General features: G+C 39.1%; 1 protein-coding gene across 2 annotated transcripts in view; it reads left to right on the plus strand.

The window, feature by feature from the left end:
- MAN1A1 (mannosidase alpha class 1A member 1) overlaps window positions 1-25742 on the plus strand; it is a 152174-nt gene that overhangs the window by 65403 nt on the left and 61029 nt on the right. For both annotated transcript variants that reach the window (XM_029997561.2, XM_041119210.1), the window contains exon 5: window positions 20819-20913. In XM_029997561.2, the coding sequence (XP_029853421.1) occupies window positions 20819-20913 (95 nt within the window). The remainder of the gene's footprint in view (window positions 1-20818; window positions 20914-25742) is intronic.

Below are 25742 nucleotides of genomic sequence, written 5' to 3' on the forward strand. Positions count from 1 at the left end.
ATAAGGAGAACGTGAGTTTCAGATCCAGCTGGTAAGCTCCCAGATTCCTTTGAAGCTTTCCATTTTTTGAATGGGATGAGTAATTTTTTTTTTTTTTTCACCCCCAGAGTTAAAATATTTTGGATTCAGCAGCTGTTCTTCCTGCATAATATAACCTTCTCTTTTTTAGGACTAAAGATAGTTATCTTCACTGGAGGAAGACAAAATAAAGTTGATAATGATGTTCATATTGCCATTTCTATCCATGGCATGAAGCAGAAATGTAACAGGTTTGGGGTTGGTTTTTTTTTTTTCTTTCTTTGGCAGTATATATTCCTGTTTGAAGGAATTTATTCTGATCAGGATGAAGGAATAAAAAACCACAACAAACTATTCTTCATCATGATAAATGTTGGACTTTCCGAGTTTCATCTATTATTGTCTACCAACTGTTAATTAGAAGTAAAAAAGAAAAAAAGAAGGAAAAAAAATAGTGATGACATATCACCTAATTAGTTTATATCTGCATTTAGAATAGGAGTTACAGTGCCACTATTCAACCTCACTTGATGATCTTGGCCTCCTGTCTGACTTCAGACCTAATCATTGCCGACTTAAAACAACCATCCATCAGTGATGGTAGTGCTGTCTTACTAATGAGGAGCAGACATGAAATAATGATGCAGATGGTATTGATCTAGAGCTGCCTTTGCCAGGCTGACCACAAAACATTGCTGACTTCATATAACGCTGAGACATTCTCCAGAATTTAGCTGTAGCTATTTTTATCTGGCTCTCCCTCTCTTGTAGAAGTCTCCCTTCATAAAGAATATTTAAATTCCATAAATACAAAAAAATATAATTCATCATTTAGCAATCTTGAATAGTAGGAGGATGAAGTTTGTCACCTATACAAAGGTATTGGCCTATTTCTGCAAATCAGGAATGTAAGTTCTAGTATAGATGCCTTGGGGATCTTATCTCACCAGTGAGAGGATTGACCGCATGTTTTATCTCCGGCTTTTCACTTAACTTGACACTAATTAACAAGAGGACTTTTCCTTTTATGTCTTGGAAGCTTGATTTCTAATGCTGTTTGAAACTCCAGGCATACTGTATCAGCTTGATCAGTTCTGTGTGAATGCCTCTTAACTCCTCCTGAAGCATCTTCACAGACTGGCAGCAGAATTCCCTGTTCGGTAGGAACTAGAAGACTGCAATTGCCTGTAGTTTTCTGCAGCCCTGTTTTCAGATTTGGGTCCTGCTTGCCACCTACCATCCATCTGCTGCCACTTTACATGATACAGCAATACTTCAGTGGTGTCACGTTTTAGTTCTTTTAGAGCTCTGAAATTATCTTGATGATTTGTTTCATTTTTATTAATTTATGATATTTTTTTAAACTTCCGTATTTCATAGAATCCTGGGGTCGTTCAGCTTGGAAGGGACCTCAAGAGGTCATCTAGTCCAGCCTCAATATTGGGACAGTGCATTAGGCTTGTCCTTTTAAAAATCTCCTTGCATGGCAATCTGCCTATGTTCAAGACTCGACACTGGGGCAAATTTAGCTTTTCTGTAATGACTTTGTTTCATGCACTGTGCTCTTTTACACAGACATCTCTTAATTGTTCCTCCTGGCTTTCTAAGCAGGCCTCGTTTCTCTTTTTTTTCTTGTTGTTTTTTAACTTTAAAAACTTGTTATTCAAAAATTACTTTTAGGCTGACTTAATAGTTTTTCATTTAGCTTGTCAGACATTATCAATTTCTGTATTCCTTAATTGGACTTAATATACTCTTGTTTTAAATTACCTTCTTTACAGTCACACCAAAAGAAGACAGAAGTCACCTGAGCCTTTTGATTTGTGAGTCTTGTGACTGTGAACCTCATCTTTTATCCTCCAAGTCATCTCCAAGCATTTTACCCATTTGGCTGTTCCTTTCTAAGGTCATTTCAGGTGGTCTTCTTGATTCCCGTTCCAAACATAAACACAACCAAAGCGAACCTTTTGTTTGTAACAGCATGTTGAACTGGAGCATGTGGCCTGTTAGACAGTAATATGTTGAACTAAATCAAGAGCTACTTTTTCTCATACAGGCTCTGAGTTTCTGCAAGAAGCTGTCGTTGCAGTGTATAAAAGCATGGTTTATATCTGCTCTGATGTAGCACTAAACAGCCTACTCAGGAACAGAGAAGGATTTAAAATCTCCTCTGCTTCCCACAATCACAGTCTGTAATCTCTATTAGTATTTCAGTCTCTTCACCACCTTTAATAGATCTAAGGCTGTTCTCTTTCTGTGCTAGCTGCATCAAAATGTACTACAGAATCACTATGGATTCACATTCTGAAAATAATCTTGATTCTTAAGATTTTCTTTGATGTAGATTGTTTCTCTGCTGTTGCAAGCAGACTGCCCTTCAGTCTTCTGTTTCTGTCTCTTAAGTTCCTGCAGTGCAATTATACTGTCACTGTTGATGAAACCCATCTCTGTTCAATAGGTTCCCTATACTCCAAAAGCTTCCTCTTCCCTAATACTTCTGTCCCCTTTCTCCCAGTGCTACTTGCTCAGCTGCTCTGTGCAACTCTGCCTCTCCAGCTGGCCCCGCACATAATTCTGAGGAAACTTCAAAGAACGGTGACAGAGATGCTGATTCCCAGTCTTGCACTTAATTCAAATTTTGCTTCTTGGTTTTCCTTCTCTTCCTTCTCTGCTTTGGAGTTACTGATACCATGTATACATACCCTGACGGGGAACTCCTACTCAGTTCCTGAGTATAGGAATATATATACCTGTATACCAGGCACGCAATCGACTGCCATCACCAACAATTTTTGTGCCTCATAATAAAGACTCTCAGGCTGCTTTACTAATATGAAGTGAAAATAGTGGCAATATACATTAATTCAGTGAATTGCTGTCTGCTGGAGTTCAGCAGTGGGTACGTTTCCCTTTCAGATGTCCGTCACCAGCGTGAATATCCGTAGCCGGGGGACAGAGGAGCTATGGTGACAGCCTGCTGCAGCTGCCATAGCTAAGCCTCCTGTGAAACCAGGAGTCAGAGCCCTGATTTTGGTCTGAGAAACGCGAGTTCAGAACTCTGACCTGTACACAATCACATTCTTCACTTTTAGTGGTTTTCCTTTTGCATAACTGAAAGGAGTTTGTTTGGGGAGTTTTTTCAAAACAACAAAAAAATTTAGTTTGTCCCATGGCAAACTTACTTATCGCTCATTACGTCAGTTTTAACAAAAGTCCCTGCTTGCCTCTAGGCTACTGCAGTCTGATGCTAAAGCTGGTAAACTGTTAGAAAGGAGAATGGATGATAATGAGAGCTAAGTAATATCTGATTGTGATTGTAACAGCTGGTGTGTTTGACATGAGCTTGTGAGCTATATTATTAAGTAGAATTCAAGCAGCTGAGAGGGAGCTGGTTGGTTTGTTCTGAGGATTTGGCTCTCAACCAGCTCCTGCAGTTTCACTTGATTGTGGTTCTGCAGAACAGTTGGTGAGGGCATGTCTACCAGAAATACTAGTGTGGGTACTTTCCTTTTGAGCAGCAGCTCTAGATAGACCCAAAAGAAGAATTCTTTGCATGTGGTTAATATACTATACAGAAGAAATGATACGCTATTAACAGTCTGTCCAGAGTCACCATGCATCTGCAAAGAAGTTCAGTTTCCAAGACATTTGTCTCTTTTTGTTTATCTCAGTATTCAGTTCTGTCATTTTGCAGCACCAAATGCAATTGCAATAATAAAGAAGAGTAAAAGGAGAGTAAGAACATATTGCCCAAAGAGTTGGTGGGATTGTCCTGTTCTGCAAATTTAATAGAAAATGTGCAACGTATGGTTAAATATAGGATCCTATGGAGCCAGTTGCAAGCAGTGTTGAGATTGTTGCAAATAAACTTCCCATATCTAAAGAATAATCCTTATGTGTAATTTTACAGCCGAGAATTTGACTTATTTCTGCAAATGAAAGCAACATAAAAATATCTCAGTTGGTGCTGACAGTGGGAATAGATCAGCATTAATTTATCCTCCTTTAATTCTAGGCTATATAAAATATTTGGGAAAGTATATTCTCTCTGTGGATGTATTATAAAAGTTCAATTAGGTGATAAGTAATACATGTTATTGAATTATTGTACTGATTTTTTTTTTTTTTCCACCAAAAAGTACAGGTGAAAATAGTATGTACCTGCATTTTACTCTGGGCATGGGGTAACTCTTCATTTCTTCATCTAAATCTTTCACAACGTATAGCTAGTTTATGTAAGGTTCCATTTTGTGCTTTTGTCTCCACAGACTGAGTCTGCTCCAGAGGTTATTTTTCATTAAGTTGGGAGTTAAGTAGATGAAAATGTCCTCTCCTTATTAGCTTAGAGAAGATAAAAGCATAAACCATCCAGTAGGAGATTCCTGTGTTTTTCATTCTGTTGGCAACTACTAAGGCCTTCCATCAGATTCCCAAATCTGACTTTAGCAAAGAGTCCTTCTACTTTTGTATCTTTTTCCAACAATTTAAATTGCTTCTATTAAAGAATATGTAAGCATTAATTAATTCTAAGTATTTTAAATACAAATCGAGTGAATGGAAATTTACGATGAAATCGGGAAAGTTCCTCATCCAATTTGCTGTTTGAAGGATCGGATTAGAGATTCATTACAAAACACCACTTTGTGCCACATACAAGTCCTGCTCCTTCAAACTAACTGAAAATCATTGAGAAAATTGAATGCCTGAAATCAGAAGCAGGCATCATTGCTGTTCTGGCATGCCCTTCATGCCTTCAGCAATAGGGTACAGACAATGGCATCTCCTGCAGAAGAAACAAACTCTTTTAGTCTCCTTTGGATTTAGCAATACATTTGCTCAGCAGATGAAACAGATACAAACAAGGTTCACTGGCTTTAAGTTAGCATGAACTCTTGGGATCAATTTATGGAGAGTGCTAATTGGCCTGTGTATTTTTTTGGCAGGATCTATTGTTTGTGATTTTCAAACAACAGAAATCTGAAAGATTTGAAAGATGATGAGGGAGATTTTTCCCAGGTCTTTTGGAAACTGCAGGAATCCACATGCTATTCATTTGCCATTTGTTTGTAAAAATGCAACAGTTGAATAATGTTGATAAATGTTGTGGTTGCTAAATGAGTGCAGTTCCTGTCTATCCTGTGCCAAAAGCTTGCCTCTTCCATACGCAGACTGTATTTGCACCCTATGTGCAAATGATTGAGAAGGAATTTGGAAAAGATGTTCACATGAAAAATTCTGTGTCACTTCCAGCACAGTGGATGCCAAGGAGAATTTGGGGTTTTGGCAGATGATTGCCCCTAAACAGAGCTGTCATTAAGCATTTGAAAGACAAATCTTTGTTTTCCTCGAGTCAAGGAATATAAGGGCTCATTTTGCATAGGCCTAAGTGCACAAAAATGGACAAACTGCAAACTTTTCTTAAGCCAAAGACTGAGAAGAGGGTGAACAAAATCACTTCCATGAAGATTTGAAAGATGAAAAAGAGGAGTAGTACATAGTGCCAGTGCTTCATATAAATCTTACTTGCTGTCCTCAAGGAAAAATAGTTTAGGGTGTATTTAAACAGCAGATTCAGTTTCTTAGCTCACTGTTTACATTGCAAGTCTTTTGTCAACAAGTATTATACTTTTGTATTCCCACAGCTGTTAGCTGCTCAGCAATCTTACTGTTTAATTTTCTAGTAAAGCGTAAGATATAAGAGAGGGCAGAAGGTGGTAAGATATTCTGAAGAACTTGGATTTTGTTTGATGTGTTCAGCTCTGATATTCTTCACTCAACACCTTTGATTGCTTACATTAACCCACCTAACCTTGATAACTCCTTCAAATAGTAGCTAATTAAGACAGCACAGTATGCGGGGACTCTCGTCATTTGGCTACATGAAGGCTCAAAAGCTTATTTTAACATCCAAAAAAGCCAACCTTATGTAAACTGACAAAACTTTAAAGCAAACAAGGAAGATCATTCCAGCAGCAGTGTTACTGGAGTGGAGTCAACCTTCAATTAACGGAAAGCAATCTTCCTTCTGGCATCAAGGGCCAGTTCCGTTGTTTCTTATGATTCAGATGCATTGAACTACTGAAAAGGCTCTGTAACTAGTTAATCTGAAGAGCTAGATGTGTCTGATTTGTTTCTTTTCTTCAGCCTTTAGGCAGTCATCTGCTTTTGCAGGCTAAGCAAAATAACCACACTAGGTTTTTTTGGAAGCTGGTTCAGTCCAGTTAGTGCTTTAAAGTTGTGTTGTCCCTTGGGGGGGCAAGCTGTCCTTAATTTTTGCAAGCATGACTAGATAATTTTACAGTCCAGTAGATCCTCAGGATCATCTTGTGAAAAGGATATGCTGTGAACTTCTTTCTCTTCCATTTTTCTTTGAAAACTCTTTTTTGTTTTCTTCAAACCAACAGCTGCAGAACAAAGTCAGCAGCTCACAATGCTGTTTCTTAAAGGATGCTATTTTCCCCAACTTGTTCTTAAAAACACTATTCATAGTATACAGACAATTTCAATCTTTTTCCTTTTATCATGGAAAACCAGTGAATAATTTGAACCTTCTCATCAGCATTTGCTGCTTGTAGGGTATCTCTTACAAACATCACTTAGTCTGTGCTCAGTCGTTTCTCTCCAGAGTTGCTTTTATTTCCATTTATATTCTAGAGGGAAGAACAAATAATCTTCCTGATTCCAGGCAAGATCAATAACTGCTGAGATGCTCTGGGCAAATGTTGCCACACTGATGCAGGAGACTCAGGATGGTTGCTACTCGGCACATTTGGGCAGACTTACTCTGATGTGAAATGCCATCAGCCTTTCTGATTTGCTTGAAGGTTATGTGTTAAGTTAATACAGTTATTAACTGACCCAAGGCCAAAAGTAAAGGCTTACTGAGATAGCAAGAACTCCTCTGTGCTCAACCAATTTTTTCTTGATGGACTATGACAGTTGGTGATAGAAGTAATGAGTGTAGCTGGTGCTAAGACGCCCCTTTTCTAAATCATACTTTTAAGACTTTTTTTATATCTAGTTCCAACTTGAAATTACAGTTAAGGTACTGTAATGTTTTAATTTACATACCATCAAATATAAAAATAAATTAGTGAAACTTGCAAAGTATTTTCTCTAGGAGTGGCTATGCAAAGTGTTCAAAGACTAAAATAAGATGCTAAAGCCATGTCATGAGTTTTGGTAAAAACAGAAAGAGTTTACATGACTGTCATGTCTTTTTTTTTTTTTCTTTCCCCTTCCTTGAAGTGGGGGGATGGAAAGCAATGTAATGCTACCTATATATGCTAATATGCATACTTGAAATCTTTATGAATACTTGTAACCATTATTTCCTCCAAATATACGCTGCGTTTAAAAATAATGTTAATCTTGTTAATCTAATGGCTGCTTAATTATAGCAATGATTTTGAGGTTTAATTGTAAAAAAAAAAGTTTTAACTGCAGGGAATTCAGAGAAGCAGTTGAATTGTTCATAAATTTATGACTTTCTGGCAGCACTGCTCTTCAGTCAGAGCACTTGTTTCTGACTCTTAAGAATTGGAAATGTCTGCTTGCCTTCTTGTATTTTAGTCACTTTAGTTTTATGGCTTGTCCAGTAAGAGAAATAGTCTTACAGTAAACAGAAAGGAACTGAATTAGCCTGCCCGATGATTTAACTTACAACATAAAAGCAGCTTCTTAAATCATAGTTCTTCTCTCTTGAAGCCTCCTGTTTGGCTTACATAAAAAGAACTACAAGAGAGTTCACATTTCTTATACTTAATTTAAGGAAAATACACAAGCACTTTATTTAGGCTCGTTTTGGATGTGCCCATTATTCATCAGACAATTCAGTGACTATGTCTTTCAGAGAAATCTCAACAATAAGAAAGAATGCACTGAGTTAAGAAACCATCATCATCTTTTGCTGCTATACAAAAGAAGTTTTTTCTTGTTACATTGCTCATATAAAAAGCCAGCTAGATGGTGTGTCAGAGGTCTTGTGGAGGAAGGAACCTTCAGAATATGCTAAATTTTAACATGTTCCTCTCCCCTGAAAAATGACTTCTTAGGAATGCATCATCAATGCAACTGCTAGTGTTACAAAACTCACCTGTCATGGAGTCAAGCTAAGCTGTTTGCACAGTTGCAAATCCAAGCTGAATTTACCCAAATGGCACCTTCTGAATCCTGTTGTTTTTAATGGAATTTACCAAAATAAATGAAAGAAGTAGTTTCTACAATGTTAGCAGTTGTGACGGTTATCAACGTTTGCCTGTAATCTGAGAAACCACTGAAACATTAGGGTTGGAACAGATAAAACTCTTGGTTCCTTTTCCATATATGTAAAAGTGAAACAGAAGTAGTCTGTAGCTGCTGGTGGTAGAGAAAGATCAATGAGAGAGTTTTACGATCAAATGGTTTGTTCCTAAGTGATCCATGCTGTAAATCTAACAGAGTGACAGTTGGCGCTGTCTTCATACTTGTGATCGTTTTACTTTTTAAGGTATTTATGATGCTTCCAGTATCTGAGATCACAAAATCTGGAAATTCCTGTGTTGGCTTAAATCCTAGTATAATGATTAAAAGAAGCGCTTTACTGTTTAAACATGGGACAGCCTTAATATACAACATTAATTTTCAGTGAATACTCATTATATTTGATACATGTTTAAAGAGTAGAAGAAAAACTCTAAAAGAGTAGGTTTTAATTTGTTATTCTTGTATGCATGAACACATCAAATTAATGTGCAGTGGAATTGCCCTTGTGTGAAGAGGAACAGCGGATCTCTTGTAAAGGGCATTAGAGTAAACTTTAATGCAAATGAGACTCCTTAAGCTTTTTGTGTTTAATGAAGACTGTATAAAGCCTGGAACTCTGTAATTCTGTGCCCAACCTCATGACTTGTTTTTAAAACTTTGGTATTCAAACTTGTCAGTTTGGATTCTCATCCTGCTTTGTTCCTTGCCGTAATCCTTTCGTCACCTGCATTGCATGTAGTTTGCTAGTTATTACTTGTTCTTCTTGTTATTGTTATTATTAGTTTACTGCTTCTTTCTAAAGCAAGCCACTACTACCTTACAAGAGGAGACTCTTGTTGATAAATAGCTTGTTCCAGCGTCTACTGGAGCTGAAGCTTGGACAAAAGTCACTTAGGACTATACTATGACGCTGCCCTGTACATGCCATAATGCTATGCCACAATATAAATATAACATCTATATATAACTTTCAGCAGGAACTGAAACATGGGAGGTTCCCTCTGAACACCAGGAAACACTTTTTTACCATGAGGGTGACCAGGCACTGGCATAGGCTGCCCGGAGAGCTTGTGGAGTCTCCATCCTTGGAGATATTCAAAAGCTGTCTGGATGTGGTCCTGGGCAACTGGCTCTGGTGGCCCTGCTTGAGCAGGGGGGTTGGACCAGATGAGCTCCAGAGGTCCCTGCCAACCTCAACTATTCTGTGATTCTGTGAACTTTCACTCACGGCTTCGTAAAAACACAGCCCCTTGGCTATCTGGAGCCCTTTGTGCAAAAACAGCAGAGAAAAGGGAAGCTTTCCTTTCTTAGGGCCACAGCGCTACCGCTGCAGACCCACGACAATTGCTCTACAGCGGTAGGAGTAACTCCTCGGGGAGGAACAAACCCTGAGCTGGTTGGAGAAGAGCTACTCTGTGCTACCTTGTCTGAGGACATTGCCAGTATAAATTTTAACCGTTTGAGGACTGGCCTCTGAGTGATACCTGACTTAAAATACCTGTGATGGTGTCAGATTGAGTGATATGTGGTGATTCAGGAAGACAGCCCTTTTGAGGGGGACCAGAGCAAAAAGCGTAGCTCTTTTTTTCCGTTGGCTTGGTGAGCTGACCAGGTTTGCTCTGCAGGTCCCTATTTGCTAGTGGTCAGTTCAAGGAAGACGGCAGAACATGGGAGATCTTGAGCCTTGGACTCTTTTATCCAAGGACACTTTTGATTCCAACTGTTGAGAGCCATTTCATTAAGCTGTTATTCTGATGTTGGAGCAAAATATTAACGTGAGTAAATGAAGTTAGAAAAAAAATGAGCAGAAGAACAATTAAAGTAGGCATACTTAGTATCTTGTTCACATTGTTTTACTTGTATATTTGATAAGCATCATTTAAAACTCTTTACATTAACAGCTGGAACAAACTTAAAAGTATCACATAACACTGGCTGAAACAAACAGCTCTCCATTTGCTGTTGAGTTAACAGTAAAAAGCAAATAGAATATCCTTATGTACGCAGAGTGATTTCAGCTTTTTCTGTGCGTGCCGCTGTGGTCTAGGAGCGTACTTTAGAGTGAAGGCATCACTCTAAATCACTTAATGGTATCGGAGTTAAAAGATACAGTTGAATTTACAAGGCTGGGAATGAATCTTCTGTTAGCACTTTATGCTACATTAAGGATGTAATTATTGATTCACCATGCAAAGTTTATTAGGCTCCTCCACCCCACCCCCTGCTTTCACACAGATGGTGTTGCAAATCACCTCTCAACGGTCACCTGCTTGAAAGGAGAGTTTCATATGCAAAGTGCTATTCTTTGTTTAGATACGATAGCTTGCAAGATGTCAAATGAGGCAGCTATTTAAATTTGTTGTTACAGCACTCGGGCTGGGTACACAAGATTAAATAAAAAGAAAATTAGGAAGCAGATGCTTGTGGCTTAACAGAGGAATTGTGCTAAAAGATACTCTTCATTACTGGTGGATATGAGTAATTTTACTAAGGCAGCTGTTTCCTTAATCAGGAAAACCACAAACCTCTAAGATGACATCCAGATGTTTTCTGTATCGCTTCACAATATAATGAGTTTCCATTGTATATTCCATATTTTTAATCCATTCGTATTTACTTACATCCAACATATTTTCAAATACATGTATCATCTTCCTTAACTGTAGAAGACCCGAGTGCTAAATACATGACGTATTTTGTGCTCTTGACATCCTTGTCCAGTGTTAGTCTACAAGTTGCTTCTAGGGCTGACAGCGTCTCTCACCAGCATCCAAGCATTTGAATATCGGACTTCTGCAGGTTTGAGGGGGGGTTGTTTTGTTGGGGATGGAGGGGTCTTGGGAAGGAGTTTTTTTAGCGATGGTGGCTGTCGATCCTTCACTTGTGCAGTTGTATGGTGCCCCTTACAGTGCTGCCTGATGTTCAAAGCAGGACATACCATGGTGTTAATAGATATATAGAGGGTTAATATCCTGTTCCAGTTATGTGGCTATCAGGTAAAAACACAGATTTAAAACTTCCCCTAGCTCTTAGGTGTGGGCTCAGTCCTCCGTCATGGGCTGCTGACAGTTTTAATGCCTGCTAGCTTGCCATCTGCCCTTGCCAGAAGCACGTGCTTTATTTGACTGGAGACCTGGGATTCCAGGCTTCCTATTGCTGACAGGACGCAAGACTTGGCATCCCAAATCTTTGACGCTGATTTGCTGACACTGAGCTGTTTCATAATTTATTTATTTGGGGTGGTGTGGGATTTCAGAATTTTAAGATTTGAGCCCAGCTTTTGTAGGCATGACTCTTGTTACCTGTGGTTGGGGCCTCAGGAGCCAGCTGCCAGCGTGCAGTTGATCTGCACATATGCAGCAAATCCAACTCATTACTCATTGTGCATGCTGTGTATCGCATCTCTTGAAAAATTAAGGCTGCCCTGAGTTTGGGGTGAGGAATTCTCAAAGGCTTTTATACCTAACAAATTCCTTTTATTACAGGCAATCGTTAAAGTTTACTACATGCATTACCACCTTTTCTTGAATTATCACAACAGAGATATTATTAAATGGTCAGTTCATGAGCTTTGCAGGTACTAATGGGTTGTAGTGAAGCTTTTAATTGTACAAGCATATATAAGCTTTAAAAAAAAGTAATGCTTTCTGACATTAGTGGATAAATTAGCAGTTACTTTTTCTCTTGTGGTCTCAAAGTTCTTCCTGTTAAATAGTTCTTGGAGTTTGTCTGTGTAAGCAATCTTAAAGACACATGAATAGCACAAAAGGAAGTAACTAAATATAACTGGAACAAACTCTTCCTTTATGATTTTTTTAATTCTGCAGTTAGCAATTCCTTCCTTCATTCCAATTTTAAAGTGCAAGTCAGATGTGTATAAGGTACTGTACATTAATATTTCTTTGTTTTATGCCTTGACTTCTTTCTGCCAGTTTGTACCATTTATTACTGGCCTTCCTAAAATAAGATTTTAAAATACAATATATCTATTTTAGAAATTCTTTAGTTAAAAAACTACTGAAGTAATTGCATGTGTTAGCCTACTGCTGATAACTTGAGGGGTTTTGTGCTTGTTGCTGTGTACATTTGGATTAAATCTGGAAATCTCTCACTAATCCAGTTACTTCCATTTGATTAAGTTCTCTACAGCCTTTTCTGCAGGGGGGACTCTTCATGGTACTATGTGACTTCTTTGGTACAATAATCAGCTAGAAAAGAAAATTAATTTTCTTGCCATCAGTGAAACCATAACAGAAAGGGCTAATTGAATAAAAGAAGGGATTTTTTAATTTTTTTTTCCCAAAATGTGATCTAATTTTTGTAATAAGCATCTTTTTAAAGTGGATTTGCTTCTACAAGCTGGTGACCAGCATACTGGAGTATTCTGGAAAGGGCAGTACAAATCTAAAAGTTTACCCATGTTTGTTATTTCCTCAAGTTGTGAGAAAGACACGTACTGCTCTAGCAGTTTGCAGGTGAGATAGAGTTGTTGCTTGCAGATACCACAAGCGGCCTGAATCTCTCCAGTAAGGCGGTTCTACAGTCATGATTTTCAAAAGCTGGAAACTTATGTGCACCTTCCTGAATCTCCACGTCATCTTGGGTGCCAAGAGTTTTCGCAAGGTTTCAGCACTCCAGTGCCTGCTGCTCTTACAGGTGTGTCAAATATAAGCTTTGGATTTCTATACTGAAGATCTCATTATAAATACTGTCCTGTGGCTGTTTCAGGCTTAGATTGAGACAGAAAGCCCCCTTTTACTACAGGATCTATATTTTCCAGGCTCTCTCCGCTGAAAACCATTTGTCTTTTAAGAGGTTCCAGCCTGGCACTGTATGACAGTAGATGCCGAGCAGGATTGTGGGAATGGCTGCAGATTGTCATTATTTTTAAATGAAACATTCCTCCTGCTTTATACAGCCGTGACATTGCTTATAGGTGCGAGGGAGAGATTTGTATGAAAACTAGTGCTGCTTTGAGAATGTTAATGAGAAGGGAGCATCTGAGATTATTTACCAAACTAAGTGTTTTGGGTTTTTTTAATTTAGTCCTTTTCCTGGGATTTCTGACATCTCCTAACCCCAAGATGCCCTAGCGCTGTGCCATGTAACAGCTTAATTTGTGGTCCCTCTGCCAGCATCCCGATGGGATAGAAACCCGACCAGTTGCATTTTGCTCATCTCCAGGGAGGGGGGTGACTTGTTTAAATTCTCAATAAAATAAAATACTGCTCTGTCCGGTCAATATTCTCAATGTGAAGGTGTGACAAACCACGCTCTGTAAAGGATCTAAAGGAGGCATTGTTTCCTTCACGGTGCTTTTACAGAATTGGTGCCAATTTAAATTTCCAGAGCATGGTCAGCTCTTCGCTGTCCGGGCTGGCCGTGCCTGGGATGTCCCTGTTGGGGGGTTTGGTTTGGGCACCTAACTGGGCTCCTTCTGTTGGTGCTGGTTACCACATTGGCGTAACTCCCTCCAGCACTTGTTTCCAGAAATGTTATTAACTGTCTCCTCACCTTGTAGCACAGATAATTCATAACTGACTTGGCTCAGCCAGGAGTAAGTGAGGACTGAATGAAATTAAACTCAAAAAACCACCTGCTAGTGTCAAGGTGACAGTAATTGTAAAAGCAGTAATTGCTGCTGAATTAATGCCAGCAGCTGGGTAACTTATCCAGGTGTCATAAACACTGAAAATATGTTATAGGAAATAGTTTCAAATAATATGACGCTTAAGCGTGGTATCGCTTGGTATTGAAGATAGTGGAAGAATTCAGCTTACGCTATTTCAAGTACTCTGGTATGTCAGGTGGGGTGCCACAATTTTTGTAGCATTTCTAATCTTTCATTCTAAAAATAAAACAAATGCAAACATAGCAAAAATCCTGGATTGTCTTTCAGCAAAGAAGGTATTGGAACAAGTTCTTCTAAGAGAGTTCTCTTTTGTTAGCAGATCACTTTAAACCTAAATCAACATTTGTTACACTGAAAGGATTTCTATTCAGTGTTCTGAAGAGCAGCAAAGTGGCCTGTCCCTGTTCATTTTTCTGCTCTTGTTTCCTGCTTTTGCACTGAAATATTCATTCCTTACCCTACTGGGAAAGGTAGTCAGGTACAGGAAAGAAAGCAATAAATCTTACTTAGTGGCTTGTCAGTTTCTATCTGTAAATATAAAACAAAACCGAAAAATGCTTAATTTGACAGAATTAAAAATGTGGAGAAAATGTCTTTGTCAATTGAAAAAAAAAAAAAAAAAAAAAACCAAAACCAAAACAAACCCCCCAAAAACCCAGCATAGGATTTTTTTCCTCTGGTGTTAAAATTTAGCTTCTGGTTTCACTTGTATGGAGGACTTCTTAAGGCAGAATTCTGGCTGTTCTTTAATTTACGATATTGTACCATGTTATGCTCTTTTTCAATTAGATGTGCCTCATACGCAATTCTAAGATATTTCTTTGTTTCCTGTGTTTTCTTTTCTTCCTGGTTAGCAACAGCAATTAAATCTATGATGAGGTAACCTAACATTTTCAAAGGGGTTTGTCATTCCAGCCAGAGGAAATGGTTTTTTGTTTATCCAGAGGAGATAACATTCTTGCACTATAATGAAAGTCAGTGCTCACCAGATGACAACTCTGTTTTTAGCCCTGTGGTTCCATTTTTGCAGGCAGATCCTCATTTTTCTGTTTTCCCTAATAAGATTTGATAATGGACACAAGAGTCTGCAAAATCTGATTGATTGTGGGATTGGGTCTTCTAACATGAGCAACGCAGTTCTGGATGTATGACCTCTTTTAACAATCTGTTTTAAAAGAAAAAGACTTCTTCTCTAAAGCCATTAAAAAAAAAAATCACAAAACACACTTTGGATATCTGCATACCACAAGGTAGTGTAGAGAATGCACGTAACTGCTTTAAATTAATTAAGTGGGTATTTGGAAAACTTGGTTCATTAAATTCACAACTTCTTTTTCATCCAAAGTTTGTTTCTGTGTCCTAATTCACATCCAAAACCTCTACATTTGCATCAGTGGCACAAAGTAAGCAGAACCAAAAAACCTCATACCCAAACTGCTTTTCTAAGCAAGAGTGCCTCACTGAATTAAGGTCACATTTGAGAGAAATAAGGAAATTTTTATTAGAAAACCAGTTACTGTAGGAAAACTGCTGATGAAAGTACTGTATATGTAAATGTGGTTGCTTTTCTTACCTTTTTCAGTAATAGTCCTACTAGAATGAAAGATGCAGATTGTAGTTCCTGAGGAAGTGGATGACTTTTGGCACTGGGAATCACAACGTGCATCGGTACGGTGTTGTACAAAAGCATATCTCCTAGCAGCCTGTGCAGTGGTGGTGTGGTAGGGGAAGTTCCCAAGTTAGTTTGTTCTCTCTTACGATGACCAAAAATATTTATATGTGTTTAAAAAACAATTAAGAACATCTAATGGAGTGGAAAAATAATGTTTTGCTCCCTGGCTTGGTATGCGTGTTGCCTGTGGAATGAACAAACAGTAAGAGGAAGGCCGAGTGTGCGCAGCAGGGAGGTGGGTTTCTTGTTTGCATGTTGCTGCTTACTCAAATGTTGTTCAATGAATTGCTGGCTTGGAGTAATGGTGGTGGTTTGGAGTGACTTCTGTGTTTGTAAGGCACTTGAGCTCGGTAACTCAAAAGAACGAGGAAGGTGCTGCTTTACTGAGCATTGAGCGTGTTTTAACTAACAATTCATAGCCTGCTAATATAAACAGAGATCTCAGTAGAAAATGTAGTAACTCTATCTTCTGTCTAATCTATTATATGACTATAGTAAGTATCTAATTTGCTTTAGTGCTAATTTTAATTATGAGTATGACTGCAGAGTGTGAAGGAGTCTGTGTACTTATTCCACGGAGGAGTCTTCCTTACACAGGACCTTCACACAGTGTGAATCAGTATCATACAAGTTTGTTAGAGATCTTACATAAACCTTTTAAAAAATGTTAGTAATACTTTGAGTTTAAAAAGAAGGTTTATCTCACATCCAAAATTTGTCTTCTGGGAAAAATTAGGTTGGAGAGAAATGCTTGGGAAAGTATTCAGTATCCTACCTAACTTTATAGCATTACACGCTGATCATGTGTTTCTGACTAGTTTCAATTAACATTTTCTTCCCTAAATTGCTGTGCTTCACTTAGAATAATTTTCTTTGTTGTAGTGTAGTGTCCTGGTTTTGGCTGGGATAGAGTTGGTTGTCTTTCTAGTAGCTGGTACAGTGCTATGGTTTTGAGTTAGGTATGAGAAGAACGTTGATAACACACTGATGTTTTCAGTTGTTGCTAAGTAGTGTTTAGTCTAAAGTCAAGGATTTTTCAGCTTCTGATGCCCAGCCAGCGAGAAAGCTGGAGGGGCACAAGAAGTTGGGAGGGGACACAGCCAGGGCACCTGACCCAAACTGGCCAACAGGGTATTCCATACCATGGGACGTCATGCCCAGTATATCCCACACCGGGATGCATACTTGCTGGCTGGGGTTAAACCACGACATGTAGTATCTAGCTGAGTTAAATGTCAGTGCCATTTTTAGTGGTTTTGTTGTTTTTTAAAGGTAGCCATAGTACTTTCCTCTGCATCCTCAATTTAAAAGAAGGGATTGATGACAGTGGCTTACTCGTTGCATCACCTGATGAAGGGACAGCTGATATGTCAGGTAAATAACTCCACAGTCCCTCTTCCTTGAAAAGTGTGCAGTCTGGATACGATAGAACCGTGGAGCAAGTCATGGGGTTCTTGGGAGTGGTTTGTAGGCTTTTAGACTTGTAGGTAAGTATTTAAACCATGAGAACTAAATGTGGGCTGAAGGGTGGGTGCAGGCATGGGGCTGTGATGGCTTCTGCCAGGCCTGATCCCGATGGAATACTTCTTGTAAGTAAGCCTTCATTACTGCTGGCTGAGCATCCATGAGGAGGAGGCCAGGAGAAGTCCTCGAGCCTCTAAAGATAACCACTGGGATGGGAAATTTTGCTGTAGATCTTTTCCTTTATTATATATAATGTCTCTCATTTTTGTGCTCTTGTCATTTCTGCCTTTACTCTGTGCATCTCCGTAATGGCTGTCATACTTTCTGGTTGCCAAAAAATGACTTTACTGAGCCATAGTTTGGGAGAGATTAGGACTTGGCAAAAAGTTGAAATTCATGTCAGCAATAGAGATATTAAGTAGAAGTTTCTATTGTTTATTTACTCTTATTATCCGAAAAAATATCTTGCCCTGTACGATATTTATTTCTTGTCCAATATTAGATGTTTCTGCAAAAGAAAAATATGGTGAAGATTGTGGATGGTGTGCAATAATTAACAACACCCGCTTTTCCTATTATTATTTTTTAACTGTTAAACCTGCAAATTGAAAAATAAAGTGGTTCCTTTATTAATCTTCACCCTTTTACCCTTTCCGAAAGAGCACAATTTTTCTGCGGGAAGTTGCTATTTATTGTGTTCAGTCATTCAGAGGGGTGTTGTATTCTTGTCATTCTTGCCTATACTGTTCTACGTAATAGCTAGTGATTAGCAGTCAGTTGTTCAGCCATGTTAAATTACCCTGGAGGTAAAATTGGATAATGTCCATAGTTGGCTTTTTTTTAACTTTGGAAGGGGAAGGAAAATCACTAGCATGCATTAGTAATAACCTGTTGAAATTCTCTTGTAAACAAGAAGTGCACCTTCACCTCAAGACTTGTTCCAAAGTTGTATAATGGTTTAAAAATCATTTTTAAATTCTCTTTTCCTAGTTGCCTACTAGGAAAATTGTTTACTACATTGGAAGAGGTGCATTTTGGACAACATTGGTTCCCATGTTGGTGTTCAGAGCGCTGTCCTTATCAGGAGTGAATTACATTTTCCTTGCATATCCATATGTGGAACAATATTTCCTTACTGCTTCATATTGGATGTGTTTATTTTTTGATAACTGTTATTTTTTACATTTCCATGAAGTAGGCAATTCTATTTTGAAAGAAATTGGGCTGTTACTTTATAAAAGAAATACAGTAGAATTGAAAAAAATATGTGAGAGTTGGTAGAAATATTTGAAAGTAAAGCATTATCGCTGTACCTCGAATCTTTAATTAAGATACTAAAATGTTACATTTTTGTCCAGAAGCAATTATTGTAACAGACCTCTTTCTGAGCTTGCATGTAATCTTTTTAATGATGAAGGATTAATACAGCCTGTAAGGTACAGCAGTTACTGAGCCTGGCTGCAACTGCTATGGTTAAATATGTACGTGCTTTTTGAAAGGGAGATCTCTTGACGTTAAAGACACGTCTAAAAAGAGTACATTTGGCACCTTTAACCACATTCCATAAAATGAAATATCTACCCCCTTTGCATATGGCAAAAGGCAGGGGTTTATGCTGCACAGCAGATGCTTCTATAGAAATTAGGAGTCTTTGTGTGCCCATTGCTTGAGGGGGGTCATAGTAACTGCTCTGCTGTTAATACTTCAGTGTTTCGGGGCAGAGATGCTAAAGTAAGCTGATGAGTTGATCGCACCGTACGTTGTGAAAGGCTGGGGAGGCCTCCCTTGTGCTGAAAGAGCAAAGCAGAGGTTTGGGTTCAACAGACCAAGGTGAAAAACGTGGCTGCGTAGTGTAACGAGAGGAAAGCTTGTGTGCTCCTGGTGGGGTTACTGCCGCTTGCTCCTCTCAGCGAAGTCTACCACGAGATAATTATGTCCTGCACCAACTGTTTCTGAGTGTCCCTCAAGGTTCTAACCCTTGGGGAGACTGAATTATGTGCTGGATGAAGATCACAAATCCGTAACTAATTCTCAGCAGAATCCACACAATCGGTAAACCAGGAAGTCAGAAATAACATGGATTATGAAGGGATTTCCAGGCAAATTGTTTTCCCTGCTGCCTTGCTTCAAGTTTCTCCTAGTGCTCCCATGCAATCCACTCGAAAAAGTTTTCTGACTCCAGCCATAATTTGGCTTCAAATTGCTTAACCTCCCTCAAAATATCTTGTACTGTAATGCTAAATCTTGGACTGCTGTCACAGAAATCTTGAGATCTGTGTCATATGAAGAGACTGTGGGGTAGACTGGAGCTTCCTTATGGTAACGTGATTATCCCAGAGTTTTATATTCTCTCCTGATCATGTATTTTTTCAATAATAAAAACCTTTCCTCAAGGTGGCTTTTAGAAAGTGGGATTTTATAAATTGTATTTTATTTGTGTGGAAAGAAATTTCGTCATTACCTTGTTTTGACCAGCAAATGTCTTTATGTATCCAAATAAACATATATGCTTTTTTTTTTTTTTTTTCCTTCTCCAAAAATTTGCTGTGCTGTACTTGGCTACACCATGAGATGCATCAGATGTACAAGTTGATTTCTAATACATAAATAAATAGAAATTCATCATAAATATGTCTGAGGGGAAAAAAAAATGCATTGAAGGGAGCCGTTATTAGAGAGAACGATGAAGGTGACTTTGCTATTTTGGCTACTACACCTGGGATAATCCCTTTCAGTGTTGCGCAGGATCCCAGTGTAATTCCAAGCAAATAGGCCTTGAACATCCACATATTGAAATTACTAAATAGGTTTCTATATTTAAGTTGGAACAGTATTGCTTCTAATTAAAAACTCTCTTACTAGAGCACTTGCTGCTCAAAAAGTCAGGTTAATGTAACCTGAGCCGAGCTGGCACTTGAAGGAGAGCAAAATCTTCTTTGTTCTAGCTTTGTAACTGTTACTTTGGACATAAAAGTTTCTGGTGTTATATTGTTTGTCATTCTTGTGGGCACACGTTAAGCATCTGGGGTCTTTCTGCTTCTTGTTTTTAAGATGAGAGCTGAAACTCTTCAGATGCTAAAGATCAGTTAAGTCTCAGTTATCTGTAGGGGTATATTCCAATTTTTGGATTAATCATGGCATCGATACAATCTGGGTATAAGCCACCTGAGTCCATAAAGACTGTGGTGCTGCATATATATATATTTTTTTTTTTTGGGGGGGGGGGGGTATGTGTTTTTGCCGCAGATCTCCTGTGCAGCACATTTTTGCAGTACAGCAGGTACATGGCAATCCAGCCTGGGTTCCCACGGCCCGCTGAGCCACCGTTAATAAACCTCCCACGGAGCAAAGGCGATGTTTCTGCGGCAGCGTCCGCGCCGCTCCGGGAGGAGGTGTCTGTCACTCGGCGCAGGGAGCTGCCGGGGAGCCAGCCTGGATCCAGCAGCCCTTCTCCCTCCGTCCCCGACCCCAGAGTCCCCGGCGAGCGCTGCGGGGAGCGCACGAGCAGCTCCGTGCGAACCGGAGCGGGTCTGGCTCCGCTGGTGTCTAGGGCTTGATGCTGGTCGTGCCGGACGCGGGTCGTCTGGGCATCGTCACCGTGTGATTTGAGTTCTCCCGTTACTGCGCGTGATGGAAAACGGGATGTGCTGCTTCATTCCTTCGGTGTCACTCTAAAAAAGCAGGGATGCTTCGTTGTGCTGAGATGACTTCCACTATACGTTCCGTAACGGTGTTCTCTAAATGAATTTAGTGCGTTTTCCAACACTTCGTTTCTTCTTAACTTCCAGGTTTTCCGAAAAAAGGCAGTGGAGCTTGGAGAGAAATTGCTACCTGCTTTCAACACTCCCACAGGGATACCTTGGGCGTTGCTCAATATCAAGAGGTAAAACAACTGCTTTTTGGTGACTAGAGCATATAAAAAAGTTATGTTGAAACCATCTTCACCTCAGAACTATTACAATTGCTGCACAGTTTTTTCTCTTCCCAGCTAGGTAAAAGTTGACATAAGATCCTTGGTTCTACAGTTTAAACTGGGAAATATAAGTAGATATACATTGTACGCACAAGAATGTATATAGAAATACATTTATTCATCTCAGAACCGGCTGCTTTTTTGTCAGTTAGTATATTGCTCATCACTTTTCCTGAAATCCTTTGTTGCTTTTAGTGTTGTTATAGGTAGGGTAGGAGCAAAAGGGCACGTGCTACTCTGAAAGGATAAGGTTGCCAGCCACTTTGTGCTCTTATTTTTATCCGCTCTCAAATGTAGTATCGGCGTGTCCTTCGTATCAGGAAACAAGAGTAATACCTGCTACAAGAGACTCGCTGTTTTGCACCCTCTCCCCAGGCGTGGTTTTGCTTTGGCCAGTTGTGGTTTGGAGGCAGCTGCGCGTTTGCTGTAGGAGATGCGTGCTCTCCTCGAGTCACGCTGGCCGCCGGTCTCCGACTCCAGACAGATGTCAGCGACTCCTTCGTCTGCTAGCAGCGATACTGTGCTGGTAAAGAAAATGGGTTTCTTTGCGCTGCCTAGGGAAGAATATTGAAAGTTACACCTGTGGGGTATATTGTGTATTCGTAAGGACACATCAGCTTTCTTCGTGCTGCGAACAAACCCCAGCACCACCCGTCACAAGGAAGTGAGTCAAGAAGAATTTCACATGTACGTGTATTGGTGTTGCGTTGTGGTTTTTTTGCATGATTCCCTCCTCAACGGTCAGCATCTTCCACTGTTCACTGCTTGATCCGTATTTATGGGTACGCCTTTTCCCCACGGCGGGACACGCATTGGCATGGTTGCTTGGTTGGCTGTGATTGCTTCAGGCTTCCCAGCAAACTGCTCAGAGCCAGTCCTACGGAAACGTCTGGTCTGTCAGTTCAGACAGGCTTATCTTCCACTTCCCTTTCAAACAGAAGCGAGGCGGGAGGCAAAAAGCGCGTCTGTGTGCGGGAGCAGGCGGGGGTAGTGCCTCCTGAACTTTATATCGTTGAACCGGCTGACTAACTGCTGCCCGGGGATGAGCCTTGCACTTGACTGGTTACTTACGCGCACGCTAATGATTTCTTCTCAACAGACTTTAATGAGTTCTGCATGCGTTCAGTAGCACAACAAGTTGAGGTTTGTCAGTTATTTGTTTTTAAGCTGTTACAAAAACTTCTGAGTACAAAACCCTAGCGTATGTTTGTAATTGCAACACAACAGTACCTTATTCTACATACTATATGTAAACATATTTAAGGTATTTAGGCTAAAAATTTGTCTTATATGTAGGCCTTATCTAAATCCCTGCTTATCTACTAAATATATCAATGGTTTTTGCAAATAGTTCAAATTCTGTGGTAGGTCTTTATGGTTTCGTTCCTAGCTTCTCACAACAACTGCTGTGGTGCACTACAAATGTCAGCCACAAACACTACAAGGTGGTAATGCAGAAGGGATTAATTTCTTATCTGGCACCAAAGTGGAAGATCTCCTCTGCTGAGATAACTTCCTTCGCTAGGGCAGAAAAACTCACATTAAATGCTGGGTTCTTGGTTATTCATTCTGAATCTTTGCACATCTGTCTAGATTTGACCTTCAATAGATGACTCTTCCATAATACTGTGCGTAAACAAATACGCTGTCATCCAGGCTTAGGAAATGCTAAGCCACTGAAGCCTGCATATATTACAGATCTAATACGCCTCATTTCTGATTAGTATTTTATTCGATTTTATTTTGATTTATGCTTCAAATTGGAGAACACTCCCAATAGATTGTGGGTGTCAGTGGTTATTTTTAAATGTCTATTTTTGGATTAACAGATGAGCTGGATATTTGTTTCATTATACAAGTTTTCTTCACAGAATAGTTTGTTTTCTCTGCTCATCCTGTATCATCATAGCCAGACTTGCTCTCTCCTTGCACGCCTCTGTGTGTAAACATATATATGTGCTTTTGTCCTAGTGTGTCCTTACATACCAAAGGCATCCACCTGAAGTCTTGTACTCTTTCTTTTCTCCGTTGTTTTTCTTCATCCTGCTGCTTTCCTCACGACTTAATGACCATGGGACACTTACTGCCTTATTTATGGAACCTTAATTATCAAATACATTTAAAAGTTCACTGTACTATTCTTCAGCTAAAATTATTAGCCAATTCTTGAGTGTGTTTGTAAAATTTCCTTTTGTCTCTGAAGTACATTTTAAGTAATTAGATTGATAGTTTGTACTGGGATCTCCTTTTCTTTCCTTCTAAATGTTTCAGTTGCATTTCCATATTTCTGATGCTCTTGATATTGCTCTGTATCTTCAGTTCATCTTCAGCATGTTTTTCACTTCTGCTTATACTGCCAAATTTGAAGTTCCTTTTACGGCTCACTTATTTGAGTAACCAGTGTTGTATAACACTTGTTGACTATTCTGGCTGAAAACGCTGGTACAAAGAGACGCTGCAGAGGGAGAATGTGTATGAAGCGGTGGTTGCTTGACAGATAGGTTTGAGTCTTCTTTTGGAGATAAGGAGCACAAGCTGGCAAAGCTGCTTTTATTTATTTATTTACTTACTTATTTTCATCCCACACCCAAATCCTTTGTTTAGATATTTAGTCTTCAGTACTTCTAAAACACCAACTATAACAGCTTCTTAAAATACCACTAGTTCATGATCCTTTATTTTTCTTCTCACCGAGCTGTGACAATCTGGCTTCTTCATGCTAAAATTTTAATTTTCCTTTCTCTCTCAAAATGTCAAGTAATTTATGACTGAGCGATCGGATTCCTTGTGTATTTCTGTAATATGCCTCTCAGAATTATAGAAATAAAAAAACCTGAAATTATAACTCTCTTAGTGAGCTAAGTAATCTTAACAAATATCCAGCTTGCATCATGTTCGCGAGATCAAGTAACCTTTTTATTGTATCTATTTATTTTTACCCCTGTAACTATTGAAAAGGAAGCTGTATAGGGCTTGTGTTTATGGGATGACACCCAGCTGTGAAATACAGAGAAGAACCCAGATTGTTGTTAGTCTATTGGATCAGTCAGGAGTATAAGATCCTGTACAATATTATTTCATTTTTTGATGGAAATTGTCTCTCTATGTCACTTTTTCCCCCTTGGAAAGCAGACCTGTATGGTTTTTTTAAGTGAGCATTAGTTCCAGTAAGACCATATTACTGTTTTCTAGTAAGCAACCCAGACTCATCCTTATATGAAAGAATATATTTTCCATAAAATATTTGCTCTCTATACATTGACCAGTTGAATAGTTGATATAAGGTTATTTATTATCCTTTAGTTGCTACGATGTAGCAATACTGTTAGGTATTAAGGTGCCTGGCTTTTTAGGAAGAATTAATGTAACATATAACCTTTAAGTGCATCTGAAACTTTGAAAAATAGTTATGCCTTATCTTAATGAAAAAGTTTTTGACTGAGGTAAATAATAATTTTATTTCTGCAAACAGAACAAACCGGAAATGGGTTTTTTGGATGTCCAGCCTGTTTGCAAGTGTTGTTGTAGCTAAGGGGGATACTGTGCCTGTTCCGCTGGCTCAGTGACAAAAGTAAATTATGTACGCATTTATGGTTATAGGGACCATGGGAAGCTCTGTATAGAGGGAAAAGTTGTGAGGTATGGGTGGAGCGGGTCAGAGCAGGGAAGCTTAACAGAAGTCAAAAAGGAGGAATTTGAAGTAAATCTGACTAATTTGTATTAAAATCAAACTACAGGGAGTGGTATGGTTTCTTCATCATAACTGTAAAATGTTTACTGTGCCTGATATCAGCTCAGAATTCTTTGCCTTTCACACTTTAACATTGATTGGACATTAACAGTGGACCTGAGTTGAATTCAATATTACATATTTTATGAAGTGAGATAGCAGAGGCCTTTTAAATTGTTTAAATAAAGTAGTTACTCATTTGTAGGTAACTGAGGATGGAAGTGACAAAACTGCAGTACGTAGGATGTTGTCAGCATGATTTTAAAGCAAGGTCCTCTTTTGACTTTTTTTTTTTTAATTAAAATTATTACTATTTTTTAAGTCACTGCATTTTGTACAGCATATTTAAGTTATGCCAAAGGCCTTTCCAGGCCTCAAAGCATTCAATGTTTGAACAAAAGTTTCTTGGAGCTACTGAGCCCTCGGAGCCACAGTATGGGTTCGGAACAAGAAGATACACCCACAGCACAGCTTCAAAACCAATCTTTTCTCTCACATTACTTGAAAAAAAGAAAATAACAAGGAAAAACACACCCGTAGTTTTTTTATTTTGAATGCTTTAAGTTTTACCCCCAGCTAAGATTCCTGTTCCAGGAGAGCAGTGCCAAGCAGGATGGCTTGCCCAACAGAGCCTGGCTGCTCTGGGGAGGGATTTGAATGCTAAAATGCCACAGTGTCTGCCAGGGTGACACAGGCGCAGGTGCTCTTCTCTTCTGGGGCACATGCTCTGGTATTTCAGAGTACTGGCAGTATTTTAGGTTGCAGGCGTTTAAAGGAGCTTATCTCTCAGCACCTTCTGCCTAGGAGGAAACGTGGCTGATTATCCAACCGCCGAGGTATGAAATGTTCCTCTTTAGCCAACAAAATTTGCTTGAAATTATTTTAAAGTTTAAAAGTAGTTCCCAAATTCCAAACGTGTTTCAGGTCTCACGGGCCTAAATCACTTGAGGAATAGGTGGCCTTCAAAATGTCTTCAGTGTGCTACCTCACGAGAAAAAGTCTAGTATTC

The sequence above is a fragment of the Aquila chrysaetos genome, chromosome 2, assembly GCF_900496995.4.
Source record: "Aquila chrysaetos chrysaetos chromosome 2, bAquChr1.4, whole genome shotgun sequence".
NCBI lineage: Eukaryota > Metazoa > Chordata > Aves > Accipitriformes > Accipitridae > Aquila > Aquila chrysaetos.